Source organism: Oculina patagonica, chromosome 14 (assembly GCF_052425735.1).
Source record: "Oculina patagonica isolate OP01 chromosome 14, crgOcupat, whole genome shotgun sequence".
In the NCBI taxonomy this organism is placed as follows: Eukaryota; Metazoa; Cnidaria; class Anthozoa; order Scleractinia; family Oculinidae; genus Oculina; species Oculina patagonica.
In genome coordinates, this window is record NC_135771.1 from 19,340,776 (window position 1) to 19,353,557 (window position 12,782).

General features: G+C 39.8%; 1 protein-coding gene across 1 annotated transcript; it reads right to left on the reverse strand.

Annotated features, from left to right (window-relative positions):
• Positions 1 to 426: 426 nt before the first annotated feature.
• LOC144637588 (uncharacterized) lies at positions 427 to 8,143 on the reverse strand. Its single transcript, XM_078496651.1, has 3 exons — positions 7,483 to 8,143; positions 7,228 to 7,279; positions 427 to 3,278 (listed from the first exon to the last, which is right to left on the reverse strand). Exons 1-3 carry the CDS (start codon positions 8,110 to 8,112, stop codon positions 2,356 to 2,358), a joined length of 1,605 nt encoding a protein of 534 aa, XP_078352777.1. The 5' UTR covers positions 8,113 to 8,143; the 3' UTR covers positions 427 to 2,355.
• Between the last annotated feature and the right edge of the window lie 4,639 nt (positions 8,144 to 12,782).

A 12,782-nucleotide genomic window follows, 5' to 3' on the forward strand; every position in this document is an offset into this window, starting at 1 on the left:
TGGGGATATTAGTATTTATTTTAATAAAAATAGGTATTTGCAGCAAAACTGTTGCCATGGCAACGGCACGATAGGTGTCATTTTGTGTCTTTTGAACAGAATTTATATTTGTATATTTCTTTGTGTGTAGCCCTAAACGAGACCATTATGGCTAAAAATATTGGCGTTTTGCTCGGAACACCCAGAGCAAGACCAAAATCTGAAATTTACAACCCAAAGCGAGACGAAAAGCATCCCTGCCCCTTTTCATAGGTGAGTCCCCCCCCTCCCCGGCATTGAAACCCTGGCTCCTAGAGCAACCTCGTTCCCAGCGTCTCTCATCTTCCCGCCCACAGGAGCAGGAAGATGTTAGACGCTGGGAACGAGGTTGGCTCCTAGAGTACTTTAGAAGATATTGAAACCATATTTTTAACTGCATGCTTATAATTGTTTTAGAAAATTCTTTATTAGGTTCTAGTAAAGTTGTTATAAGCAGGAGATCATGACAGCCGGTGTTCACACATACTGCTGCTGGATATCAATGAAAACGAGTCACAACTGAAATTACAGTTAACTTACACCTGAAGATTGTAACACTCCTGAACAAATAACAATTATACAACACACTTGTACTTGAAATAAGTAAGCAGTATATGTATGTACATATGCAACTGAAAATCATGGGGGGTGTCATGGCAGGTTTCTTTTACAGGTCATTTTCCTCAAGTCACAAGCACAGGTCAACGTGCTACTAATATAGAAACAGGTTAAACACAGTCTCCTATAGCCCTAAACAACTATCCAGTGTTCTAGGGCTAGAACACTATGTTTAGCCTGTTTATATATATCACTAGCACTTTGACCTGTGCTTGTGACCTGTTAAAGAAACCTGCCTGGGGATAACAACCCTTTAAAATGCTGTTTTGGGAGAAAAAAATATTTTTTTAGCTGGGAATCAAAAGGAACTGCCAGGAAAATAGAAACAATTCATCAGTTTATTGAAACGTTGCCAAAAAATGAAAAAATATGTCAGAAATATTTTTGGAAAGAGTTGTCACTCCTCACAAAATCCACTGGTTTTCAGCTGGGAGTCGATCTGCTCACAGGTTATCATCAACATATACACATTTAATGTTAAGGCTAACTACAAACATTTAGATTTACTATAGCATGTAGCTTTGTCACTGAAAATCCACTTGAATGTATAAAAAAACTTGGAACAATGGCAAAATTATTTTATAACTTCACTGAGTGTCAGACACTCATATCACTTCTCATAAATCCAACAGCCAAGTAGTTTTACTACAAAATTTTTAACGTATGACCTTAAATACCCCTAATCCCTTAAAATGCATAAAAAATGCAAATCATTGGTCATGTTGACTGTAGGTAGTGTCATCCGATACATTGGTTGGCATTATTGGTCAATAGTCGACTGATCGTCAGTCAATAGTCATTTGAGAGCAAGTTTAAAGATGGCCAATATAACAATCGACATGTGCAGTATTTACTACAAAATTTTAAGGTGTTACATTAAAACACCCGATACTAAGCCCTTAACAAAATGTATTAATACTAACCTAAAATATAGTAGCCAGTCGTTTCGCCAACAGCCGGCTCACTAACATCTCATTAACTTTGAGGAATGTTTAATATATATCAACTGCAAGGGGTAGTGAATGGTCCTTCAAAAACTGAGCATTGTCTCGCAAAATTTTAGCCAAATTTCAGGGGTCTCGTCGTCTCGAATTTTTCTTTGACGCCTTCTCGCAGTCTCGATTTCTTTTGCAAGGCTAAAAAGGTCTCGGGCTCGCAGAAAAGATATCAGTCTCGCCATCTCGCATTTACCATTCGACACCCCCACTGCAGTATAATATTGCAATAAGAGACTATGGAGTGACAACACTGGGTATTTCTCATTTTGCTGTTGGCGAAACTACAGGTTGACGAAGCCACCTTAAACCTGGTGTCTTACATTTGCAGAATGCAGACTACAGACTAAGAGCATATATTGTGTTACCATTACCATTATTGAAAGCTTGCCGCAGACAGGCTAACCAAAGTGCTATTTAGGCTACCTAGAGTGAATAGTAGGCTAACCAGAGTGCATAGCAGGCTAACCGAAGCGAAAAGTCTGCATTTCTGCATATGTCAGACACCGCTGTAAACAAACTGCATTTTTAAATATGAAAAGTTTGCTTCTAAGGCTCCTACTATAAATATTAAAAATATACACATTATTTTAACTCAATTAGCTAATTAAATTGTCTCTAAAAAACACAAGTTCAGTTTAGTTCAGTTCAGTTCAGTTCAGTTGTATTTCACATCGTTTGTAACATTGTGCCGGTGTTACAAGCTTCGTTCCTTGAGAACAAGTTAGAACTTGACAGGCTGCCCAGCGCTGACTGGAGGAGGCATTGGCGTCTGGCCTTGAGCTTGAGGCTGCGGATAGTCCGGGTACGGTGGCGGTGGCTGATTGTGGCCTGGCGGTGGTGGCTGATTATACCCTGGCGGTGGAGGCTGATTGTACCCTGGCGGAGGTGGCTGGTTGTAGTTTGCTGGTGGAGGATAATGTTGCTGTTGAGTGGCCACAGTCGTGTGCGATGTAGTCGAATTAACGAAAGGTTGGTAGCCAGGTTGCGCCACGATTACAGTCCTTGGCGATCGATAACGGTAGCGCCTAGCCAAAGCAATGATTACGAAAAGCACGATCATGCCGACTACAGCGACTATACCGCCTGCGATAGCACCGCCATTAACCGGACACGATCCTTGACAATCTCCATCACAACAGACTTCGCCTATACCACATTGGTTATCGTAGCTGCAGTAATCGTATAAAGGAAATGATGATGATGAGTAACGACCAGGAGTCGAGCACGATGACTGACAATCGCCATCACAACAAACTTCGCCCGTACCACACTGGTAATCGTAAGAGCAGTAACCACAGGTTTCTCTGCAAACATTATCTGAGCAACAAGACTCGCTCCATGTTTCACAGTCACTGTCATAATAACAGTATGTAGCACTTCCCAAGGCAAAGAAACAGAAAAACAGGACGCAAAATACTCCTTTCGACGCCATTATTCGCCAACGCGGAAGTATCTGAATCCCCACGCAATATGGTCCATAATAGGGCGTTGACAAAATCTGGATTGGACCGGATCGGATCGGATCGGACCGGATTAACAAAATCCGAACCCAATCGGATCGGATTAACAAAATCTGGACTGGATGGGATCCGACTGGCAAAACCCGGACTGGACCGCCATAAATTCCCACCAAAAATTGTTTTCCTGCGAAAGACAAGAACGATTCGGGAAGCCGTTTACATAAATTTTCTTTTAAAAGATTTGCAATGTATAAATAAAACTATCGAGAAGCTGAAGAACAAGAACAAATTTCTCTTTCACAAAAAGCAAAAGTCAACAGAACAGAGCAGAAAATGAATCCGTGATCAATATAAGAAAATTTATTCTTTTGTTATATTTTTGCGAATTACGAAGAAATCACAGATTGAAACCGTAGATGAGCGAAAATTAAATGTATGCAGCGAATAGCCTGCGTCGGAGCCGGACGTGTCACAAATGTTTAGTTCGTCTGCATCGCAGGCTAGCAGCGAAGAATATCGAACAAACAAGTTAAAAACTTCGAGAAAGTAAATCCTAGAACGTGACTCGCATCCGAACCGGACTGAAGATGTTTCAAACTGCAAATTTGAATCCACGTTCCGTGATCGTGTTATATTCGTAAAAGAAACACCGGGTCACATGATAAATAGGCAATAGTTTAATCCCGGCGTATCCAATCGAACAAAATCGAACCAAAAATCAATCGAACCCAATCGAACACATACCGTTCGATTGGGTTCGGTAATCGAACAAAATCGAACATCTATTTTGCTGTGAGCTCGATTTTCGAACTAATCGAAGAAACTCGAACTCAATCCGATTCGATTTTGTTCGGAATCCGTCTAGAGTCTCCACCCACTTTGCATTGCGCGCCCTGTTGTTGTTTACGAGCGCGGAGGACCACAAAAACTATTGTAACAAGATGATGCTTCTTTCAAAAACAGCGATCGTTCGAATATAACAAACTGAAGAGAAGAGATAAGACTTGTTTCTAGCATTCAGATCGCGATGGAAACAGATTTTACTTCTCGGTCGCTCTCACTGGCTTTTTTGGGGGCCCCAAAAATGGCGGATTGAAAAAGGTGAGAAATCTGTTTGTATCGCAATGTGAATGCTAGAAACAAGTCTTATCGCTTCTTATAGCTTCTCTACAGTTTGTGATCTTCGAACGATCGCTGTTTTTGAAAGAAGCGTTATCGTGAAACAATAGTTTTTGTGGGCCTCTGCGCTCGTAAACAACAACAGGCGCGCAATGCAAAGTGGGTGGGTCAGATTCTTTAAGTAAATCACGCAGGATTTACTTAACAAGAGACGCTCCGTTCAAAATATCCGCAATATAAAAAAACAGGAGTTCGGTAATCGAACGTTTGAATGAGTGCAATTGTTGACTGATCGGTAATCAAACGTTCGATTTTGTTCGATTGTCGACCAAATTTTATTGTGAGTTCGATTATGTTCGATTACCGAACCCAATCGAACGATTGATGTTCGATTGGGTTCGATTACCGAACGTTCGATTGAATACGCCGGGTTTAATACTTAACAAAAGAACGCTTAACAAAACAAAACAAAGAAGAATCGAGGAAGAGCTTCTACATGTACACTTTCAAGTAACATGAACCGTATACCGTAGAATTCCGGTTATAAGCCCTGGGCTTATACAACTTCGTAAGGGGTTTTGGGTGGGCTTATAAGCGGAGGTGCTTAGGTATATCCGGGAGGGCTTATAAGGGGAATGAAAAAAACGTTTCGAAACGAGCCATGGGAGTGTTGACGGAAATACATTTTTAAGTTAAAAACGTATAATAAAGCAACATTTAGCCCTATTCAGTACTGTCATCGGAGAGGGGGGCTTATGTATTTTTTTTGTTTCCAGGATGATGGGCCCCTAAACGGGGGGGCTTATAAGCGGGGGGGGGGGGGGGGCTTATAACCGGAATTTTACGGTATAGGAATTGGCACGAAAATGAATGAAACATCTACCTAATCCTTTCTGCGCCATCTTCGATGAGTTATCACATTACTATTTTGGAGGCAATTTTTGATTTGGCGACCCAACTTTTTGGGATTCGATCCGCCTCGTACGCCTATGATTGTTCGATAGTCGAACTCACAGCAAATTAGATGTTCGATTTTGTTCGATTGAATTTTGGTCGATTGGATACCCCAGGAATCTCAAACCCAGAGCCGGATAAGTGTTGGCAAAATACACTATCGATTTGCTATCCACTTGATAGTGATTTATCGAGTGGATAGCATTAGCCATCCTTTGAACAACCTTTGGGGCCAAGATGTCTACCTACCCACGGTGGTACACTCCCGAGTGAGAAGATTGGTACGAGATTATTATATACCTATACATTTTAAACTGAGATGATAAAAATAGTAGAATAATTCAAAATCTTCCAGAAAAGCTTTGAATTAATATACAGTCGAAAAGGTGAATAAGGGTTTCCGGTTCAGACTTACAAAATGAACATTAATTTTTTGTCGATTATGAATCCTATTTCGCATAATTTGGTATTGGGGTATACAGTCAACTCTTTCTTAACGGACACCTCTATAAGACGGACACCTCCATAAGACGGACACCTGGTTATGGTCCCTGCCGTTTTTCAGTCATTTTATTGTAAGAAAACTCTCTGTAAGACGGACACCTCTCTAAGACGGACAACGGACACTTTAAAACCGCCACCGGACAGGCACTAAAAGTTATTTTTTCGTGAATAATACTTCAAAACTTGTTATCGACATATAGCATAGCAGGTCAGCGCCTTTAGAATACCAAATTTACCAAAAACAATCGGCTAAAACGCATTACTTCTCTGCTTAAACTTGTAGATTTAGTTTTCTACTTACAGTATCACCGTTTGTTATTAGCAAACAAGTCGAATCTCTGATATTATTTTTGTTCCACTGTAAGCGACTAAAACAGACGTGTATTCGTTGTGCATAGCCGTTTAGCTTTATCGTCTCAAAATTTCTGGTGTCACGTTACCTCGACTCTCTATAAGGCGGACACCTCTATAAGACGGACAGTTGGGGCCGGTCCCGACGGTGTCCGTCTTAGAGAGAGTTGACTGTATACAATACATAAAGTTGAGAACCTTGCATTACTGTATATAGTCTATATAATATGTACCTATTATTTCTCCACCCACAAAGGATTCATGAAGAAAAGTGCTTAACAGACATTCCAACCCCCCGGGGGGGGGGGCTCTTATATGAAAGGGGCGGGGATGCTCATCGGAAATTTGGAAAAGAACCCCTAAAAGAGATCAAACTGGGTGTGGCTCAAGCCTTTCTTGACCCCTAAAAGATACCAAAAAACTAAGAACAGAATTTATATTTGTATATTTCTTCGTGTGCAGCCCTAAACGAGACCATTATGGCTAAAAATGTTGGCGTTTTGCCCGGAACACCCTAAGCGAGATCAAAATCCGAAATTTACAACCCAAAGTGAAATGACAAGCATCGCCGCCCCTTTCATAGGTGAGTCCCCCGCCCACCTCGAATAAGCGTCCACCCTGTAGGTAGGAAAAGTTAATAAGTGCCCAGCCTCGAATAAGTGCCAACCCCCCACCTTTCTCAGAAAAAAAAAACCCTGAAGTACACAAGAAGAGTGTTGATTATTATTGAAATTGCAATTTAAATTGACTTAGTACTACTGAGTGATCATGACTTCCACGAAGACCGATTATTCTTAGTATTTTACAAAAACTTTCAATGATCAGTTAAAGGTTTGCTTTGGTTCATCTTCACGTTTCATTATTATTCATTTTTTTGTTTTGTGAACTACTTGCTAAAAATGGTGAAAATTAAATAAGCGCCCAGCCTCGAATAAGCGCCCACCTCAAATAAGCGCCCTCTCTCAAGGTCCAAAAATTTAATAAGCGCCCAGGGCACTTAATCGAAAAAATACGGTATTTCTCATTTGGCCGTTGGCGAAACTACAGGTCGACGAAGCCACCGTTAACCCGGTGTCTGACATTTGTAGAATGCAGACTGTAGTAAGAGAATATATATTGTGTTACCATTACCATTAATGAAAGCTTACCATGAACAGGCTAACGGAAGTGCTATTCAGGATAACCAGAGTGAATAGTAGGCTAACCTGAGTGCAGGGAACTGGAGTGAAAAGTCTGCGTTCTGCATGTCAGACACCGCTGTAAACAAACCGCATTTTTAAATATGAAAAGTTTGCTTCTAAAGCTCCTACTATAAATATAAAAAATATACACATAATTTTAACTTAATTAGCTTATAAAGTTGTCGCTAAAAAACACAAGTTTAGTTGAGTTCACTTGTATTTCACATCGTTTGTAACATTGTTCTGGTGTACCAAGCTTCGTTCCTTGTGAACAAGTTAGTACTTGACAGGCTGCCCAGCGCTGACTTGAGGAGGCATAGGGCCCTGGCCTTGAGCTTGAGGCTGCGGATAGTTCGGGTACGGTGGCGGTGGCTGATTGTAGCCTGGCGGTGGTGGCTGATTATACCCTGGCGAAGGTGGCTGATTATACCCTGGCGGAGGTGGCTGGTTGTACCCTGGCGGAGGTGGCTGGTTGTAGTTTGCTGGTGGAGGGTAATGTTGGTGTTGAGTGGCTACAGTCGTGTGCGTTGTATTAACGTACGGTTGGTAGCCAGGTTGCGCCACGATTACAGTCCCTGGCGATCTGTAGCGGTAGTAGGGACAGCAAGCACAACAAAAGCAAGCCACGATCGAACCAATGATCGCGCAAAACACGATAGTACTGACTATGGCGGCTGCTACAGCACCAACATTCGTGCACGATGATTTACAATCGCCATCACAACAGACTTCGCCTGTGCCACAATTGGAATCGAAGTTGCAGTAATAACAGGTTTCTCTGCAAATGCCATCTGAACAACAGGTCTCGCCCGAATGTTTGTTACACTCAATGTCCCAAGTACAGTATGTAGCACTTGCCAAGGCAAAGAAACTGACAAATAGAACGCAAAATACTCCTTTCGCCGCCATTATTCGCTAAAGCGGAAGTATCTCAAGACTACTCGATATAGTCCATAATATTCACATGCGGATGCGGCCTGGCCTGGTGCCAATCCTTGTACGTCATACTTTCCGTCAACAAAATAAATGTTTTTTTCTTTTAGGTCTCACTTTCAAGCGCAATTTTTATACATATCGAAAACTGAATATATTCCCAAGGAATGAAAATTAAAACAAACTGAAAAATGCTGGTAATGTTAAACCATTCTCGTCCCCATAGCCCTTTCGTTTCTCTTAGCCGGCTTGGCACGAGAAAACGGAGGGCTCTGGGGACCATAGGATTTTTGAATTAATTCGAATTTTTTTTGATTGGCTGTTTGGAACAAAGAATTCCTAAACGGAAGTCGAAAACGTAACGACTCTCTCATGCATTCTTTCGAAACGTCATGACTGCATACATGAAAACCGGAAGTCCTAGAATCTAGGACTGGAAATCCTGTGTCCCCAGAGCCCTTTGTTTCCTTGTGCCAAGGCCCAGCTGGCTAAGAGAAACGAAAGGGCTATGGGGACGAGAATGATGTTAAACTTATATACATTTCGCCGATAAAAGGTTAAAAATAAAAATAAAACTTAAGGTAAAAGCTGTTAAAATTGATGCTAAACGTTTTCGATCTGTTCGATCATTTCATTTTCATTTTACCTTAAGATTTATTTTTTGATGTTAAACTTGGTTAACGCTTTGGGCCCATCTTCATGCATAATGAAATCTGTTCGGAAAAGCTCCAATACTCCAATATAACTAGACTACACACTCCATATAAGCACATACTAGGAACTCATAAGGGGTTGAATCATTCAGTGGGTTTCCGCAAACACGCACCCCATAACAGAAGTAACCAAAGCGTACTATAAGAGCTTGTATAGATTTGAAATAAAGTTGACAAAAATTTCTCTTACTACCAATGAAAAGCTATAATAAAACTTTTAACATTACCTGGTGTCACTTTTTAGAAAGCCATACGCGCGATTTTCGTTCCAAAGGTCCGTGCGTATGGCTTTCTAAAGCAGTAAAATGACAACAAAAAGTGACACCAAGTAAGTATTTTAAAACTTAAAAGTTTTATCAGCTTTACAATGATAGTAAGGGAAATTTTTCTCAACTTTATTTAAAACCATACAAGCTCTTATAGTTCATCCCCCAAAATAATTGTAAAGCGCTTTGAGATGTGCGTAAGGTGGATTTACACTGTCGCGTAATTTTACTTACATAACTAGTAAGTGGATTTACGTGCTATAGTAGTGACCTAGTATGCACCGCTTGCTTCTGCGGTTCAACTTTTTCCGCGTACGCAAGCCTTTCATATATCTCTTTTCAATAGGTGGATTTCTGTAGTCGCGGAATTTTACTGTATACGTTATAATAAGTGAGCGGGGCTTTACGGGCGTGAATTTAATTGTTTTTACGTGCTAAAAAAAGGGAAAAAAATGGACAGCTAACGTCTGCAGAAAGTTGAATCGTGTTTAACTTTTTACGCAGACGCGAGACCTAAAATTATTACGCGACGGTGGAAATCCATCACTTAGCTAGCTCATATAAATCCGGGGGGGGGGGGGTACTCGAAATAGTATCGGTCCGGCCTCCTAAACCCTGTCCCTGTTTAAGAAAAAACAGTTTGGATGCAGGGGACCACGCAACGAAGAAAAAACTGCTTGGCTTGTCTGCTGCCGGATCTGTTGTTTAAGAAATACTCGTACCAGACGTCACTCTAAGTGCTTATAAAACCAATGATTGCAAGGCTGGTACAACGGCAGGAGGGCAAGATTTATTGGCCAATATTTCAACTAGCAGAGCTAGTCTTCTTCAGGGCCAGTACTATAATATAAGGAAAATAACGGCTCTAAAATTTTAGAGCCGTTATTTTCCTTATATTATAGAACTGGCCCTGAAGAAGACTAGCTCTGCTAGTTGAAATATTGGCCAATAAATCTTGCCCTCCTGCCTGTTTAAGACACGAACCTATGATTTTCCTGCCTTGTTTTAGACAGAAGGTCAATTTTTGATACCCCGTCAAAGACATAGACAACTACCTCACTGGCTTTGTTGTAATCGTGAATTATGGTAAGTATGAATGCCGAAATCAACGTAAGTCAGCAATACGGAAGAATTTGTGAAAATTCGGCTTGTGGCTAAGTTGCAAGTTGGTATAAATTTACACCTCTGCACTGGAAAAGTTGAAAATTTACATAGTATGTAAATAACATGTAAATAACATGTAAAGACACTGTAAAGGATGATTTACATAGTTTTTACCCTTTTACATGTTCTTCTCAAAACATGTCAAAAACATGTAAATATTTGAAGTAAAACATGTAAAAACACAGAACATCATGTAAATTTCCCGAACGAAAGACCACGGACCATGTAAATAACATGTCAATTTATCCGATCAACCCTGTAAAAAGCATGTAAAAACATTTATATCTGATGCTTATAAATAGACTGAACATGTAAAAAACATGGAAATTGACAAAGGGGGCCTGTTTGGAAACATGTAAAAACCATGGAAATTGACAAAGGGGGCCTGTTTGGAAACATGTAAATTGACAAAGGGGGCCTGATTGAAACATGTAAATACCCTGGAAATCGACAAAGGGGGCCTGTTTGGAAACATGTAAATTGACAAAGGGGGCCTGATTGAAACATGTAAATACCCTGGAAATCGACAAAGGGGGCCTGTTTGAAAAATGTAAAAAACATGGACATTGACAAAGGGGATCTGCTTAGCCCCTGTAATTAAAATGAAGAACAGAATGCCTGGCACGGTTTTCTTTTATTCGTCTAGAACCTTTTCTTGATACTATCCTAACTACATTCATTTTCAGTACGTCAGTGCATATATTTTTCCAGTTAATAATAATACATACAAATGATTTTATACCCCATAAGTAATAAAGTTTTTCTGCATGTATCTTGTATATATAGCTTGGAATATTCTTTATAAATATAATAAAAACTAGCATTTCATTCAGAATAAAATGATTTAGATCGTATAGTTTTGCATAGTTTTTTCAGTTCAAATAAAGCAGTTTTACTAGGTCAAAAATTGCTGATACCAATTATTTCAACTTCACGTAATCATTATGGAAAACAATAAAGATTAAGATAAATTTATGCATGGTTAATTGATAGAACTGTCTAATAACATATCAGTGACTTCATTTCCAAATAGTAATAATACTACTCCTCTATTGCAAAGGCCCACTTTGATCCTGCATGTTGCACTGGTGTTTGCTTTTCTCTTAAAAAGCCAATCTCTTTTGCTTGGCATGTGCCCCGATTTATCCTATGTTCCTCTACTGAAGTGTCTTCATGCACTCAATGAGGTGAATTATGCAATAGCTTAGCATATGTATGAAAATGTACCATATCATGAAAGACATGTATTGTAGGATGAAAATGAGCCTTTTAAAGTTATACTATGGGTAAGATATTGATCACTTTTATTAATAGGCGTAAATGGTCTTTTTGAATAACCGCATAAAATATACTTTACAGTAACTGAAGGGTTGGAAATGAAACCATGGTATTTCAGGATTAAATTTTTGTTGAATGTTTTTCTTTTGCTTCAATTCATTTAATGTTTGGCACATGACTTTGCATTCAGCCCTTCAGTTACTACCACAACCCTTCCATATCATAAAACTATGAAATCAAACGAATAATAAACATTGCAGAACCTTTTGCACAATGATTTTGAACACTGAACAGCCAAGTTCACACTAGCCTGCGAGTAGGCTCACCTTAGAGCACGCACAAGAATGACATTTACGTGGCAAAGCCGCCAGTGAACCTGCATCAACCTCTGCTAATTTTTCACTCCCACCCCGAAAACCGCAGGAATACTGACAAGCCAATTTAATTTCAAAGAAAGTAGAAGTTTGACAGGAATGTTGACAAGATATAACATTCATTGAGATATGAAATTTACTGGTGCCTCTTCACCAGTCTCCTCCCCACCATATTGCTGTGCCCGCCAGTCGTGAGTGCCCCAAAGTATATTTTGTGCCCCAAGGTGAGCCTTCCCGCAGGGTAAGTTCAAACACCATTCATTGCTAAGCTATGTTAAAATTGTCCCAAAAAATGCCTTGAATTTAAATTGTACAAAAGCTGATTTTCATCTTTGCTCGGTCGCTCTCGTTGTACATTTACAAGACCTTATTTTTAACTTTTCCTACCTACAGAGTAAGCGCTTATTCGAGGTGGGCGCTTATTCGAGGTTGGGCGCTTAATCAAATAAACACTTAATTGTGAAAGTACAGAACTAAGACTGACACTGATGTAGAATAATTCTTCACCTTTAACAGTGGTTATTTGGCAAATGGTTTGGGTTCCAACCCTTCAACTACTATCATAGCACTACAATTGATAAAAAAGCTATGGCATCAAATAACCATAGTAGAACCTCTTGAATAATGATTTCGAACACTGACCAGCCTAGGTTCACTTTACACATTTATCACTGTAATTGTCAGGCTTTGTTAACATGGTCCTATTTGAAAACTGCCATGAATTCAAATAATTTGTACAAAAGTAGAACAAAAGTGATGGAATAAATTTCCACCAGAAAACCACACAACATGTACATGTATGTACACCAACTGAACATTCAGCAAGATGCTTCATTGTAATGGTACAGACT